This window comes from Pagrus pagrus (genome assembly GCF_965226575.1).
Source record: "Pagrus pagrus genome assembly, chromosome: 15".
Classification (NCBI taxonomy): Eukaryota; Metazoa; Chordata; class Actinopteri; order Spariformes; family Sparidae; genus Pagrus; species Pagrus pagrus.
The window spans coordinates 20,080,184-20,095,127 of NC_140199.1; the positions used below are offsets into that span (position 1 = coordinate 20,080,184).

At 42.5% G+C, this 14,944-nt stretch overlaps 1 protein-coding gene across 2 annotated transcripts; it reads left to right on the plus strand.

Moving 5' to 3' along the window:
* Positions 1–243: 243 nt before the first annotated feature.
* ppp1r21 (protein phosphatase 1, regulatory subunit 21) lies at positions 244–13,734 on the plus strand. Of its 2 annotated transcripts, none has more exons than XM_084376257.1 (22): positions 244–949; positions 1,891–1,959; positions 2,083–2,229; positions 2,455–2,556; positions 2,661–2,825; positions 2,917–2,975; positions 3,153–3,247; positions 3,436–3,488; positions 4,183–4,332; positions 4,577–4,678; positions 4,775–4,863; positions 4,943–5,079; positions 5,238–5,330; positions 5,763–5,890; positions 6,518–6,667; positions 6,852–6,944; positions 7,824–8,081; positions 8,481–8,516; positions 9,643–9,759; positions 10,405–10,503; positions 10,587–10,715; positions 12,162–13,734. In XM_084376257.1, the coding sequence occupies exons 1-22, from the start codon at positions 890–892 to the stop codon at positions 12,189–12,191; spliced, it is 2,361 nt and encodes a 786-aa protein (XP_084232383.1). In that variant the 5' UTR covers positions 244–889; the 3' UTR covers positions 12,192–13,734. The 2 variants fall into 2 exon arrangements, with proteins under 2 accessions (XP_084232383.1, XP_084232384.1); XM_084376258.1 differs by having other exon boundaries at positions 2,083–2,199.
* The last annotated feature ends 1,210 nt before the right edge of the window (positions 13,735–14,944 follow it).

Below are 14,944 nucleotides of genomic sequence, written 5' to 3' on the forward strand. Positions count from 1 at the left end.
GTGTTCAAAAGGAGGGTCACGTCTAAAACAAACACATGTAACAGGAATAAATAATTATAGAAGTTTAATTTTATGATCACTACTACTGCTGTCTACTGTCTTCATTTATATATCCATTAAGTGTAATTGATTTTAAAAGTTTTGATGCTATTATTTTGAATATTCATTCATGACTCTCCAGGTCTCCAGACACTAGACGGCGCCATGTTTCCAGCGGCTCAGCACTTCCCTGCCGTCTGAACTCTGACCTGTGCGCTTGTGTCTGTGCTCGGATCTCATTCGAGGAGGATTTTGCGGGGTTAGAAAATGAAAGTATTCCTTCACGTGAATGGACTGACATGTCTGTTTCGCTAGCTTAGCATAAGCTGCACCCAGTCTTTAATACGATTTGCCGGACTGGGCGGGTCACCCGGCTGCTGTCACATAACATGACCTACATGTGTTGCTCGCTGTCGGGATTTGTTATGCTACATAGCTAGCTGGCTAGTCGGCTAGCTAGCAGGCTAATAGCGCTAACTTGGAAAAAAAAAAACGTTGCTGTCAAGTGGGGATAACATCCGGCTTTAACGTTGCAAATCAGCGTAAATCAGATGATCCGCCACCAGTCGTTTCTCTGTGGCTCATTACCAGTCCTCTGTCATGATGTATCCGTGGTCAGCTTTACTAAGTGACAAGACAAGCCGCCTTGAAGTAGTCAGTTAGTAATAACAGTGAGCTAGCTAGCCTGAGTTAGCCAGGTTACAGCTCACCGTGTCTGTCGGGGATATTTACAGCAGCTGGCGGTGTGAAAAACGGTCTGGGGTTAAGCTAACCGGGGCAGGCGTCAGCTAGCCGGGGCTCGCTAAGAAACCGTTTTCTGGCTTCAACGAGATAACGTTTCAAGGCAACAATGGCTAACGTTACAGACCTGCAGACAAAATACAGCAAACTGGCACAGGAGTACTCCAAGGTAAATACACCGCCTCATAATGTTGTTGACGTTAAGCATGTTGTCCGTGTAAATGAAGCACAGGAGCTCCCAGGTGTGCTATTAGCATTAGCTACCTGATCTGTCATCACTGACAAATGCTGCTAAAACGTATTTAGCTAATAGAGGAGATACCTGGACTAAGTGGAGTGAATGGAGCTGACAACACAGACAGCTTGTCACTGTGAGAGACTTAGACTTTAGTTTTAAACTTCTGGCACTTTAGTTAAAACTGTAAGTTATCCTGCTGTTAATCCCATATTCAATAAAGTTATATTGTGTTGTTGATTCAACTTCATGAACTGTGTGGCCATTTTAGAAGATGTGGAAAGTTTTGCAGTTGAGTTATATTGTGATATACTGGCGTGTGTGTGTGTCTACTAAGTATTTATAATTCAAGGTAGATAATATGGGAAAAGTGCTTCTATTAAAACATATTTATAATATAGGATTGTGGTGATAATGGTTTATTTAAGTCACTTCAGTGCATTATCTTAAGGTCTTATATTAAGGGGATCTTAATAGATGATCATAGCTGAGGATCATTGATAAAAAAATCACCATTTTTAAAGGTTAATGATTTGTCAACAAGTGACAGTAGCGTCTGTGTTCGTGCTTTCTCATGTGAGCTGTGTGCGCCCTTTGTGTGTGTGTCAGCTGACAGCACGGGGAGTGTGAGCTGTTTCCTGTTCGACTCTGATCTCCCCCTTAGCCAAGCACCATATCCTGCTGAGGAAGCGCTGACTGTGTAACTGTCAAAAATATGGCGGTTGTGCTCAGTTATCTGCTATGTGTGTAAAGGTCACTGGCTGTACAGTAAAGAGCGTTAAGTTGTATTCAGGATAACAGGGAAAAAATGCAACCACACACAAGCATATCCCAGAGATCAGAGTCTCTATGTTTTCCTCTGTGTGTTTTCACAGCTCCGTGCCCAGAACCAGGTGCTGAAGAAGGCAGTTGTGGATGAACAGGCCAGCACCGTCTCCCTCAAGGTAGAGTGACGTATAAAACAGGAGCAACAATTGTGAATAAAGCCACAGCTGTAATATACAGCTATACAGACAACATGTACAGTATTTTTACGCCCGATACATGTTTGTCGTTGTCTTCATCAGGAGCAACTGAAGCAGAGGGACCAGAGCCTGAGGAAGCAGGAGCAGGAGATGGACAGCCTCAGCTTCAGGAACCAACAGCTGGCCAAGAGAGTGGAGCTGCTGCAGGAGGAGCTCGCTGTCAGTGAAGCCAAGAGCAAAAAGGGGAAGGTGATCATGAGGGATGATCAAGGGAGGGGCAGCGCAGTCAGTCAGAGGGAGCAGGATGTATTGTGTCATTTTTGTAATGGCCGAAAAATGAATCAGACACAGAAACATCAATTTTACGAGTTGTTCTGAAATTTGCAACTTCAAAAAAACGATGATTAAACACTTATTTCTATAGAATCAAAAGACCATGATTAACAGCCCCTGTTTTATCTCCACCTCCTGCAGAGTAAAGTAGACTCTCCCTCACAGCACGGCCTGGAGACCCAGAGTGTTTTCGATGAGGACCTCCAGAAAAAGATCGAAGAAAACGAGCGACTTCACATCCAAGTAAGCAGCTGCGTTGTGTTTGTAATGCGCTGTCATTGTTCTAGTCAAAGCACCGGGGAGGCAGCGCACGTGACGCCTCTGTTTTCCGCTTTGACGCTCATTAGTTCTACGAAGCGGACGAGCAGCACAGGAGGCAGGAGGCCGAGCTGAAGGCACGGCTGCAGGAGCTGGAGAAAGACTCGGAGCAGCACCAGACTGTCGTGGACGGGCTCACCGTCAAGTACATAGACACAATAGAGCGGCTGCAGAGTGACAAAGCACGTTTAGAGGTGAGGATGAGCAGGATTAAAGTGGGGTACACGATGTAATCGTCAGCATTAATAAGGTTTATTAAAATATGTGTGTTTTCCCTTTTGATAGGTGAAAGCACAGACACTGGAGAGGGAAGCAAAAGAGTGCAGAGTGCGAACAGAAGAGTGGTACATCCTCCTCTTTATTCACAGATTGAGTAATGATTTACGATAATGATTTAAGGGTCGACAACTAACCAATGAATTGTTTCAGCTCTGCATTTTTGTGTACTGCGTTAAAATTAATCGACCAATTAAAATGCATAATTTAATCTATTAACCTGGTGTCTTTCTCTCTCCGTGCAGTCAGCAGCAGTTGAGGCGCTGCCAGTCGGAGCTGAACAGACAGGTGAAACAAAGCAGCAGTGTTATCCAGGAGAAAGTGCCCTTCAACGACACCAGTGAGTATCTGGCACCGAGCCACGTGGACAGAGACGATCTGCCACAGAGCAGACATCTATACCAGAACATTTGTGTGTGTCAGTGACACCATAACAACCCTCTGCCCAGGAGTAAATAGTGTAATGCTGCACCATGCTGCAGGAGGCTTGAACACTTCAGTTATGTCTGTTTTTTCTCTTCGCTACAGAATTCAGCGACTACAACAGCCTAAATGTGCCGCCACACAATCGAAGGCACCAGGTGAGTGAGAAAACAAACCTAAGTTATGATTATACTTCACCAGCAATTATAAACTTCACTCTTTGTTTTTACAAAACAGAGTTGTAGTTTCTCAAACCCACATTTTAACATTTTGTGAAACATTAACATTTTCTTGTTTATGAACCAATAACTAAAGCCCTGTTTGCAAAGGACTACAATTACCAGGGGATCTGGTGTGATTTAGAGATTACAGGTTTTGTAGCGCATTCGCACGGGATGAGCAAAGTGTTATTTTATGTGCAAATCAACTGTAAACTATAGAAATAATGTGGCTGCTGATGAACAGACGCTTTGATATTGAAAGCTGACGTTACAGGGAACTTTGACATCATATCCAGCAGAATGTCAGTAAACTAGTTAAATAAAGACTTTGCACTCCTGTGAATGCGCCAAACTAAATACAAAGGTGGGATGGCAACATGAGGGACCCTGGTAATAGTAGTCCCATGCAAATAGGATCAAAGAAAACAATTTGGCAAATGCAACTACGGATTATTTTTCAAAAGCGATTAATCAAGTGGTCAGTAAAGTGTCAGGAAATTGTGAAAAGTGTCTTTTTACATTTTTACAGATCTTTACACAGATCTACTTTGAGTTTAAACAGCTGAATTGTTTTTAGTAAACAGACTCCAACACTGAGCTCATAGCTTGTGTCTCCCTTCTCTGGTTGTAGCTGAAAGCCCGAGACGTAGCCGGTCAGGCCTTGAGCTTCATTCAGGACCTTGTGGCTGCTCTGTTGAACTTCCACTCCTACACTGAGCAGAGAGTGCACATCTATCCTCGGGACTCCTCCATAGAGCCCATCTCCCCTCTGAACCAGAAGGTGAGGCATCCACAGGGTTCATGCAAAGTCTCGAAAGTTTAGAAAGTGCATTAATTTTTTAGGATTAATTAGGGATGTGCTTGAATTTTAAGAGACTCCACTTGATTTTCCACATAATCTGGTGCTCCATCTACACAATCACTCATGTAAATCAAATATCTTTTAATATTTGCGGCAGCTTTACAAGTAAAGTGTGTGGTATTAATTGTGCAAACTTAGAAGCATGCTTCTTCCCTCTGTACAGTTTTCTCAGTATCTACATGAGAACGCAGCCTATGTGCGCCCCCTGGAGGACAGCTTTCTGCAGTTACACCAAAGCATCACAGAGGACACAGTCACAGTACTGGTGAGTGTTTCTGGACAGGGACATGATGTGGGCTTGTTCATTACTCCTGATTATAATCAACCACTAATTGTGTTTTTTTCCATCCTAATATCGAAGGAGACTGTGGTCAAGCTGAAGACCTTCGCCGATAATTTCTCCTCGTACACCCACTTCCTGCAGAAGATTCTTCCTTACCAGCTGAAAAGGTCAGTGCTGCTTGTGTGTGCATGATGGAAAAATGGAGTGGAGCAGACTATTGATGACTATCTTCTCTTCTCCTTTCAGCTTGGAAGAAGAGTGCGAGGCGCCTCTTTGTACTGCTGCACTTACCGCGAAAAACCAGGAGCTGCAGGGAGACATGAAGAGAGTAACTTCTGTTTTTGAGAAACTGCAGAGCTACATTAACATTTTGGCCTTACCTAGTAAGTAAACACAGACAGAAATACACGCCAGATGTTGCAATTTTCATACGGCTGAATTGTTTATTAGACGAGCCTAAAATCTCTGTTGTGTATTTTGAAGTCGCTTGTTTTTCTGGAAAGTGAAACAGTCTGCTCGTTTCATGAACAACGTGTCTCAGGTGTTCGTCAGGACGCCATGCCACAGAGCAGCACCTCAGCTGTCTTCACCCAGCTGGCTGCCTGCCTACACAGTCTTCACGATGCCATTAAAGGTGAGCACCACCGTGGGCCTTTCTTTTTCGTTTGTTTGTTTTACCTGGAGCCATTCACAACCTGCGTCAATCAGTGCAACGGTTCCCTCAGCTGCCGTTGCCATTCATAAAAGTCAAACTTTTTTGTTTTCGTCACAATACCCACCAGCTCAGTTTTTGAAGAGTAAATCTCCAGAGGCCTCAGTGTAGCGTCTGTCACACCGCAGCGTCAGAGGGAAGTATAAGTTTGTGCTCTCTGGCAGAGAAGAGCCACTTTTATGTAACTGGCACATTTAGCAGAAGAGAGGGGTTGTGTTTATGTTTTATTGTCTTGTCTATTGTATTGACTGTTTGTCTTGGTTCTTGTGGAGACAGTGAATTTTGTCAAATAAACACTAAAAGTGAAAATATCGTGAAAATCAGTGACACAGTTTTCCCTTTCTACCTGTCCAGAGATGTCAAAGCACTACAACCAGAAGGCCGGCTTAGAGCAGGAGCTCCCCACCATCACCCAGAAGCTCTGTACCACCTCAGAGTGCCTTCTGGGATCGTTGGGCTCTCTGACCAGCAGCACTGGCAAGGTACAGCCAACAGGGGGCAGACAGCAGTCGGGTTTATATCTCCTATATCCTATGTCCAAACAGCATGTGGTATTTGTTATCTGTAATGCATAAAAGCTTAATCGTGAGTAGCAACGAGTTCTCACTGCAACTGGATGGCGCTGGTAATTTGCCACTAATGTGATACCCCTGAATGGCAGGACTCAGGTGTGCAGCGGTTAAATGTTCAAAGATACTGTCCAAATCACAGTTTGTACAGCTGCTCCCCAGTCAGAGCAGAGAGATAAATGATTTCTCTATGTGAATCAAGCGAACCGTTGGCTGAGATGTGCCTGCCGATGGGAGGCACAGTCCGGTGGGTTGCAGCATTGAATAACACGCTGGCATACAATGTGTGGAGTGAGTTGCATTGTGAGTGTGATCATCTCTGCAGGCAAAAGGCTCGGTTGCTCAGACGTTTATCATCCCGGACACTTGACGGTGCAATCATCTCTCTGCTGTACACACACCAGTTAATTTGAGGCTAAACAGAACGCTGAGTATCGAGAGATGCAGATGATAATTAGTGTTTCTTGAGCTAAGGAGGCTGCAAAAAAGTCTTTTTTTGAGTGAATGATACGAGACGTCACGTCACATGTTTCGTTGCAGATTGCCACTTTCTTCAGCAACAACTTGGACTTCTTCACATCACCGGGCTACAGTCCAAGAGGTTGCACAGTCTCTCTCAACCCCTTGCAAGCAGAGAGCATGCTGGCCAACAAAAAGAAAGCAGCTGCCTATATGCACGCTATCAAAAAGGTTAGTGTGCTTAAATTTGAAGGTATATCCGAATCCATATGTATATTTGTTTTTTCTTTTTAATAGAAAGTACTTTAATCATAGTGCTGTACAAATCAACTTCATTCTGAACATTACATGCATGATTTTTCACTGATTAAAGAGCGTGTGCTGACAATACTCCTTGTTCTGTTTCTTTGTTCAGCCCAGGCCAAAGTCCGTTCCGTACAGAGAAGCCCTGTCAAACCGTCGTATACTCACCAGCTCCACTGAGAGCAGAGAAGGTCTCACTCAGCAGGTATGACGCTCAACCCAAAAACTCTCTCTGTAAACCATTTCAGTTTGTTTATAAATTGATTAATTTAAAGATTTCAGTAATCGTTCTTTAAAGAGGTCACATCTGGCCAAGAGCGGCACCCTGGCTCCCAATCAACTGCGGACAATGTAATCATGCATGAGTCAGTGTGTCAGCCAGCTCTGGCTGCCCTAAACACTGAAGAATAATAACACAGAGATAAAGTCAAAAATGTTTCCACATGTTTATTGTGGCTTTGTGTTGTTCGGGTTACATAAAGATTAAGGAACAAACTGAAAATCTGGGAAACATGGAAAAAAGAACAACAGCAGCAATGGTTTGTGAGAAAATACGAGGATATGGAAACGTTGGTCACAAAAGTACCGGAATCGTTTAACAAGTTACTCTTTAGGGACCGGGTGTGAAGAGTTGAGGAGATTGGGCAGTGTGCCTGTGCATATTCTGTTCTGAGAAAGTGTTTTCTTTCTCTTTTCTTTTGTAAATGTGTCCTTTGGTCCATAACAGCCTGCTTAAATGTGTCGGTTCAGCACCAAGTTTACTATTAAAGTCGTAAAATGAAAGTGTAAACATGAAGCTCGTTGGGCTTTTATCATTTTTAGCCTCCAGATTTTGAAGGAACAAAGACCTGTCCCATTAATAATTTCTTCTTGAAAAAATATTTGTTTCTGTGTGTAATTTAAATTCCTTTGATGAGATTAAAACTGTGTTTTAAGAAACCCAAAGCCTGCAGGATTACAAACTGCTTTGTTGTACAGTGTCATCCTAAATGCTGCTGCCCTTTCACTCCCCTCAACCTTCACTCAGCCCTCTTCCCACAAGCTCACTGTCCGCTCCTCTCCTTTCCCCGTTGGCCTCCTGCAGGTGCAGCAGAGCCAGGAGAAGATCGCTCGGCTGGAGCAGGAGAAGGAGCACTGGCTCCTGGAGGCCCAGCTGGGGAAGGTGCGGTTGGAAAAGGAGAACCAGCGCATTGCAGACCTGGAAGCGCAGCTCGCGGCGGCTCTAGGGGGAAGTCCAAACTCGCAGGCAGCTGCAGCCAGCACGCTCGCACAGAGCCATGAGGAGGCAGAGAGAGAGCTGCAGAAAGCTGTGGGGAAAGAGACGACGCTGTGCACCAGCCTGGTACGGTCCCTCCGCTGGCTGCTGTGCTCGTTAGTTTTCGCTTGCAGAGGAAGTTTTCTGCCCGTGGCACTCACTGGTGTCTGATTTGCTTCAACAAAGGGCGCATTATTGTTCTTTTCTCACAGCTCTCACGCTGAGCAAGTTTTTGCTTAATAAAACTCAGACTTCCAATGTGCTGATTCAGCAGAAAAGTTGAATACTGTTGTTTATGCAAGTTGGTGCAGAGTTCACAGTGCAGTCACAATCCAGAGCTGTTTGCTTCTGTATCAACTTTTATCTCTTGCATGGCTATTTGTTCTGGCAGTGAGCTGCCTGTCTGGGCTTGAAGTGGATTTTATTTATCTGATCTGTGATGGAAGTTTCCAAACATGTTTTTTTCTCTTTTCTCTTTGTCACCAGGTTGGCATGTTGTGCACAACACCTACAGTTGAGCATGTGAGTATTTCTTCCCTTCGCCAGTGAACATATTTAAAGGGCAACTCCAGCAATTTACACATTAAAATGTGTTTACAGGTCTTGGGGAGTACTACTACATGTGAAAAACATAGTATAAAGCCTTTTGTGGCTCCATAGGAAGCTACATGTAATCTGAGAAATATCCTCCAATGATGTCACTCAGTGGCTAGGTTGCATTGTGGGTAATAGAGCCCGACCGATAAAGGATTTTTAAGGCCGATACCGATACAAATATTTAGTGATTTAAAAATCCGATATTCCGATATATCGGCCGATAACTGGACATGGTAGTCACGAATTTTGTCATGCTTATTTGAGTTAAGAGAACTGATGGGGATGTTCTTTTAATTGTTAATTAAGCAATGTATTTCTCGTGACAATTGCCAACTTACAATGAACACACTTGAACAATGATCTTAGTCGTGGATAACTGGTTCGCTCTGCCCGACTCTGGCTGGATCAGCTGGTTGTCAGGTTTGTGGCATTCTAAACGCGAGTGTTGCCAACAGGGACGTTGTAGAGTGTCCTCTGGTGGACTAAATATGCAACGCCAACACTCATAACATGGTTGAAGGGTGTTTTGTCCATTTTTATTTTATTTTTTAAATATTCATTTATCGGCCATTATAAATGCCGATACCGATAGTTTGGAAAATGCCTAATATCGGCCGATAATATCGGCCAGCCGATATATCGGTCGGGCTCTAGTGGGTAATGTAGGCTCCAGATTTTGAAAAGCAGTCCACTGGTCCATAACACTGTTGGACTCATTGTGGACAGTTTAAAAACAAATTATCAAAATCAATACAGCAGAACCTGAGATATCGCCATTCTTCTTCCTTTTCAATTCCTGGTGCCTACTTTACCCACAATGCAACTTAGCTACTAAGTGTCATCACTAGAGGTAATTTGTCAGATAACCTGCAGCTTCCTCTACACTCTTTTTTCACACATGCTGTCATAATCCCCATAACCTGTAAACACACTTAAATGTTAAAATTGGTGGAGTTACCCTTGAAATGAAGAGTTCCTACGTGTTAAAAAAGTGATACTTCCCAAAAGGAAAAAAGTCTCATCTAGCTGGATGTTGTGTCTGTGTGTGCAGGTGGGAGACGAGGAATCCAGGGAGCAGCTGATAAAGACTCACTACATGGCGCGAGTAGGAGAGCTCACCACCCAGCTGCAGATTTCTGACAGCAAGGCTGTCCACTTCCACTCTGAGGTGAAGCTCCCACATCGCTGTTTATCTCAGTAACTGCTTCTCAGAGTACTTTCGAACATCGCATGTCATCTGGGAAGAGATATGGAAACTCTTAATGCAGAACAGTCACTTGACCTGTTCCCTCTCGTGTTCCTTCCTATAATCATTCCTCAACTATTTTTGTCTGCTTCTTTAATTTGCTTGAGAACAGAGAGTGTAGAGACTGAACCAGAACTTAACCTTGTTTCTCTGTTGTTTCCTCTTTGTACTTTGGGAACGGCTCTTGAGTCCCATTATTACCAAGCGTGGCCTTTTTCTTACTGAGAAAGTGACATCTTATATTTTTAGCGTTATGGTGCTGCTTCATCTGAATGGAGATATTTGTCTAAGTGACATCCTGTCGCGTTGTGACTAACTGGTGTGTCAGTCATCCTCGGTTTGTGTCAAAGCAACAGGGACGCACCTGATGTTGAGTCGGTGTCTCGGGTATTAAACTGTCACTTTTTCAAACTGTGCATTTACCTGAGGTGCTGTCCTCGAATATACCCATTACTCCAAGAAATATCTCCCTTTATGCAGCTTTTGAAAAAGATCTGTAAGGAGTGAGGACGTGTGTCAAACCCACCAAGGGACTGCAGTTGTTCACTTTCCTTTTTTCCTTTCTAGTGTCGAGCTTTGGCCAAGAGATTAGCCATTGCAGAAAAATCACGGGAGACTCTGAGTGAGGAGGTCAAACATGCTAATCAGAACATCACACGCTTGCAGGTAAATAACCAAAGAGCTTTCTAAGTATAGACATCAGTCTTCTTTCAAATCTGAAGATTGTAACTCTGGTGGCTGTCACGCAGGATGAGCTGACTACGACGAAGAGGAGCTACGAAGACCAGCTGAGCATGATGAGCGACCACCTGTGTAGCATGAATGAGACTCTGAGTAAGCAGAGAGAGGAAATCGACACGCTCAAACTAGGCAGCAAGGTACAACACTTAGATTTCTGTTCCGTCTGCTTTAATCCTTTTTTATTCAAGCTCTTGTCAAAAATGTTGGCTTTTGAAATGTTTGCCTTCCTCTCAGGTTTGTTTTCAGCTGTCACATCCTTTCACTCTATTTGAATAAATCTAAAAGCTCTGTCACTACAGAGAAGTGGTTAAATATCAAGTGGCTTCAGGGAGTGTGAAGTATCTTTTCAGGTGTTGCGGTGAAATGAGACGTTGTGAAGTTTCTGTCAGTTACGAGGTGAGCTGGGAGGTCGTCGGTGGTGTTGTGTTTGCTGCCGTGCCTGATGGGAAAAGCACCTGCTCGAACCATCTGAAGAAGTCGTTAAGTTGAAGCTGCAGAAATGGAGAGGCCTGCTCCAAACGTGCATGTTTCTGCGTGTATGCACACAGACGGCTGCATGTTGGGTAGTTGCAGGACGGAACATGTTCGTGAGCCGAAGGTGGTGATTTTCTCTGGAAGGTTAGAGACCAGCCTCAGCTTGTTCTTAGATTTCCAAACAGAGTTCAAAAGTAATCCGAACTATCGCAGCTTGGCGCACTGCAAAGCAACATAGTTGTTTCAGGTTTTCCTGGGATTTTTTTGAGACAAAAGTGGCAAAAGATGGTGAACATTCATGCAGGGTGAGAGAATGACGAAGGAAGAGAGCTCTTCAGTGCTGCCAGTGTGGGTCACAAGCTATTGGATCAAAAATAATAACATTAAGTAAAAGAAGCACTAAAACTCAATTTAAGATTCTTTTTCATCAGAATTTTCATTAATTTGGGCAAGTCAGCATGAAGATTATTTATTAAAAATAAAGTTGGTTTGTGTTGTTCAGACAGTAACTTATTGTTAGTCCCTCAGTGAAACCCCTGTGCTTAAGAGCTAGGGTTCGAGGGTGAGCTAACACTGCCAACACTGGGTGAAACTGAAGATGTCACTGGATCCAGAGTGAACATCTGCCAGACATCCAAGTCAAAACTAACTTCACCACAGTGAATCTCTGCTTTGAAGGAGCACTATGTAGTTTTGGAGAAGAAATTCAAACTCTGAATTTTAATATTTACAGTATTAATGAGGTAATAATACAAACTCGGACACATTTTCCATAACTGAGTAAACAAGCTGTTCTCAGAGGAGAATAAGGTCCCCAGAACACTGTTTGAAGCTAGAAAGTTGTCAGGGTCCGCCAAATCTAAACAAAGTAAAACTGCATTAAATTGTGTTGTCCTTTAAGCTCAGTTTGTTTATTGAGTTTATTCAGTCATGAAAACTGTTTGACTGTTGAGGTTTTGATTATTTTGTTTGTTTAGGCATAAAAAAAAATCAGTCATGAAGATCTTTCTCTCCTGATGAAAATGTGATATCCAGTCTTATTTAATTCTGTATTCACCTGTTACTTTGATGGCTTAAACTTGATTTTGTGCATTTTCTATTACTTTTAGGGAAATGCCAAAAAGAACAAAGGACGCTAGAGCTGCTTCCAACTCTCCGGCTCCGTTTGGCATCACAAAGAGCACTTTGAGAGAAGATCTGGTCTGTGGAGCCTCCCAGCAGCGTCCTGGTACCAACACCACCACTGTCACCAAACCACAGGACTGGCTACATGAGCCCCAGAATCCTCCACTGTCAGCCAGTGGCAATACAAATGAACCATACGAAGGCTTTGACATGTTTGACTGAATCCTTTTTTCCCCTCTCCCTTGTCACAGCACCAGTTAGAACATTACATGACTTGCTCTAAACGCTTTCTGAAACAGACGGAAGCGGCTGCTTGACCTTTCGGCTGATGCAGGATATGGAGTGAAGCAGATTTTCCTCAAACGGGACAGAGGAAGTTCAAACAGATGATAATGCTCACTGAAGTTAAGACTTGAAGACCAAACCCTGTTGATCAGTGTGTGTATTTTTCCTGCTTAACGTACGTGTGAGAGCAAATGAAACTCACTGCTTATCTGTGGGTGCAGGCCAGCAGAGCAAACGTTGGTGTGGCTGTATGTGTGCAGAGTGTTGTCTCATTTTGTGACCGTGGCACCGGGCTTTACAACATGTGAGCGTTGTTTTACACTTAGATTTTTTTAGATCAAATTTGAGATTATTCGTGCAAGTGGTTGCATTGCCTGTATGCCTACATACAGCATAAATACCCCCGATAACACGTGTGTGTATATATCACAAGCTTCTGTAAAGAAGGGCTTTAAAACCTGAATGAACAACACACTTGAATTCATTCCTCAGTTCAGAAAATTTTAAGTCCTTGGGGAGTGGGGAAAAGAAAAGAAAATGTCTGCCTTGAAGCACTGTGTTTACCTAGACGAAACATGTAGGGCGGACAAGTCGGAGCTCGTGATATGGTGTCAGTCTGTCTCTGTGAAGTTACTCTCAGAATAGTTGTTTTTATCACCAAAGTTAGTGTGGATGTGCACTCAGAAGCCTGATGTGGCACAACGGTCTCTTAATTCATGTTGTAACATGTATGGACAAAAAAGGGTTAATGTGAATACACACTTGTTTGAAATCATGATATAATTGTACTGTATAATTTCTAAACAAACTATATACACAAAGGCATTTATTCAGAGGTTACAAATCTTTATTTTCCACAAAATGTGGGAAACTGAGTCTGCAGTTTTTTTGTGTGTGTGTGTGTCTCCAATAATGAGGCTGGATTACTGGGAAGTGTCGTAGAGGGGTTGGCCCATATTATAACTGGCTCTTAGACACCCTGAATCATGAGTCATGGCAGAGTGCAGTTAAAGTTTACAGTTAAATAGAAGCTCTTTGGCTTGTAGTGACACGAGGTAAATGAAAGAAAAAGCCCAGCAGTCGGTATCAGCAGTTCATTGAAACCCCCTGTTTGCCAGTCTACACCTGCCAGCAAACCTTTGACTACAAAGATTTGCCAACGCCCACGAAACTGATTTAAAAAAAAATAATACTTGTATTCTCACAATGTAACCTGTTCAAAAGCATATATAAATATGTGAAACAAAATAAAAAGCTTGTTGGACATTTAAATGCTTGATGTGTTAAGATTCATTAGTAATGATCCTCGTCTGACTTTGTGCTGCGTTCCTGGGAGTTGTTGGAGGCTGGGATTTTAAATTGCCTATGATTTAGAAAAAAAAGAAAAGCCTGTAACACACCCTAACCACTGGGAAATGAGGCCAGCACCATTTAACTGGACATTTGAGAGCTGGAAGATTACTATTTGATGCCGTCACTTTGTTTTGGAAGGAAAAACATGTTGTGTCATTTTAGTTGAATGCATGATGCTTTCATGGTACTCTTGGTACACTACTTCAGGGGTCGAAGTAGTAATAACCACCACTTGTTTGTGCATTAAAGAGATTTGCATCAGTTATGATGAAAAGTAGACCTTGTAACTAAACACATTCTTGATGGTTTTCCTTCCCTAAAGGGAACAGTGGCTGCAGTATTAATGTAGGAACAAACACAAGAGACGTGTGCAGAGATGGAAAAGTGGTCGACCGAAATATCTTGCTTGAAGTGATGTATTGTTTTTATACTTCTTGTGTAGGGGAATTTTTTTTACAGAACAGAGTTTGAAGTAGTTTCTTCCAAAGGTGTCAGTAAACATAATAAAGGGACAGACAGGGTTGTTTTTGTACAAGTCATTTTGTTCTTCTTGAGCATGAATGTTAATCTACAGTACTGTATCATAATCTAAAATCCACTTTTCAATTGAAAAACAGCTTTATTTTTTTTTTTTCAAGCTTGCTGCAATACATTTTCCAGCTAATCCAAGAGGGTTTAAACTGGTTCATTTAGCTTAAGAGGCAGGAGACTTTGCTCAACTCATGGAGGAACACTTAAAGGTGCATTATGTAGTTTTGGGGAAATAATTTTAATCAGAAGAGAAAGATCTTCATTGACCAATTATGCTTAAACAGACTTAATAAACAAACTCTTTGTTTTCATGACTGACAACACAATTCCATACTGTTTTACTTTGTTTATATTTGGCGGACCCTGCCACCTTTGTAGCTTCAAACAGTGTTCTGGGGACCTTATTTTCCTCTGAGAACAGCTTGTTTATTCAGTCATGGAAAAAATTAATACTTAAGAGTTGTTTTTATTATTACCTCATCCATGTTGTAAATATTAAAATTCAGTTTGAATTTCTTCTACAAAACTACATAGTGCCTCTTTAACCCCTAAGTTTATCAAAACATTTCTAAATCACCACAGTTTGAGATACATGGAG

Bases quoted from the DNA above. Each gene is read 5' to 3' on its own strand.
- ppp1r21 (XM_084376257.1), top strand. From the start codon at position 890: ATGGCTAACGTTACAGACCTGCAGACAAAATACAGCAAACTGGCACAG. The intron at 950-1,890 runs GTAAATACACCG...GTGTTTTCACAG, and splicing joins TGGCACAGGAGTACTCCAAG to CTCCGTGCCCAGAACCAGGT. The intron at 2,557-2,660 runs GTAAGCAGCTGC...GACGCTCATTAG, and splicing joins ACGAGCGACTTCACATCCAA to TTCTACGAAGCGGACGAGCA.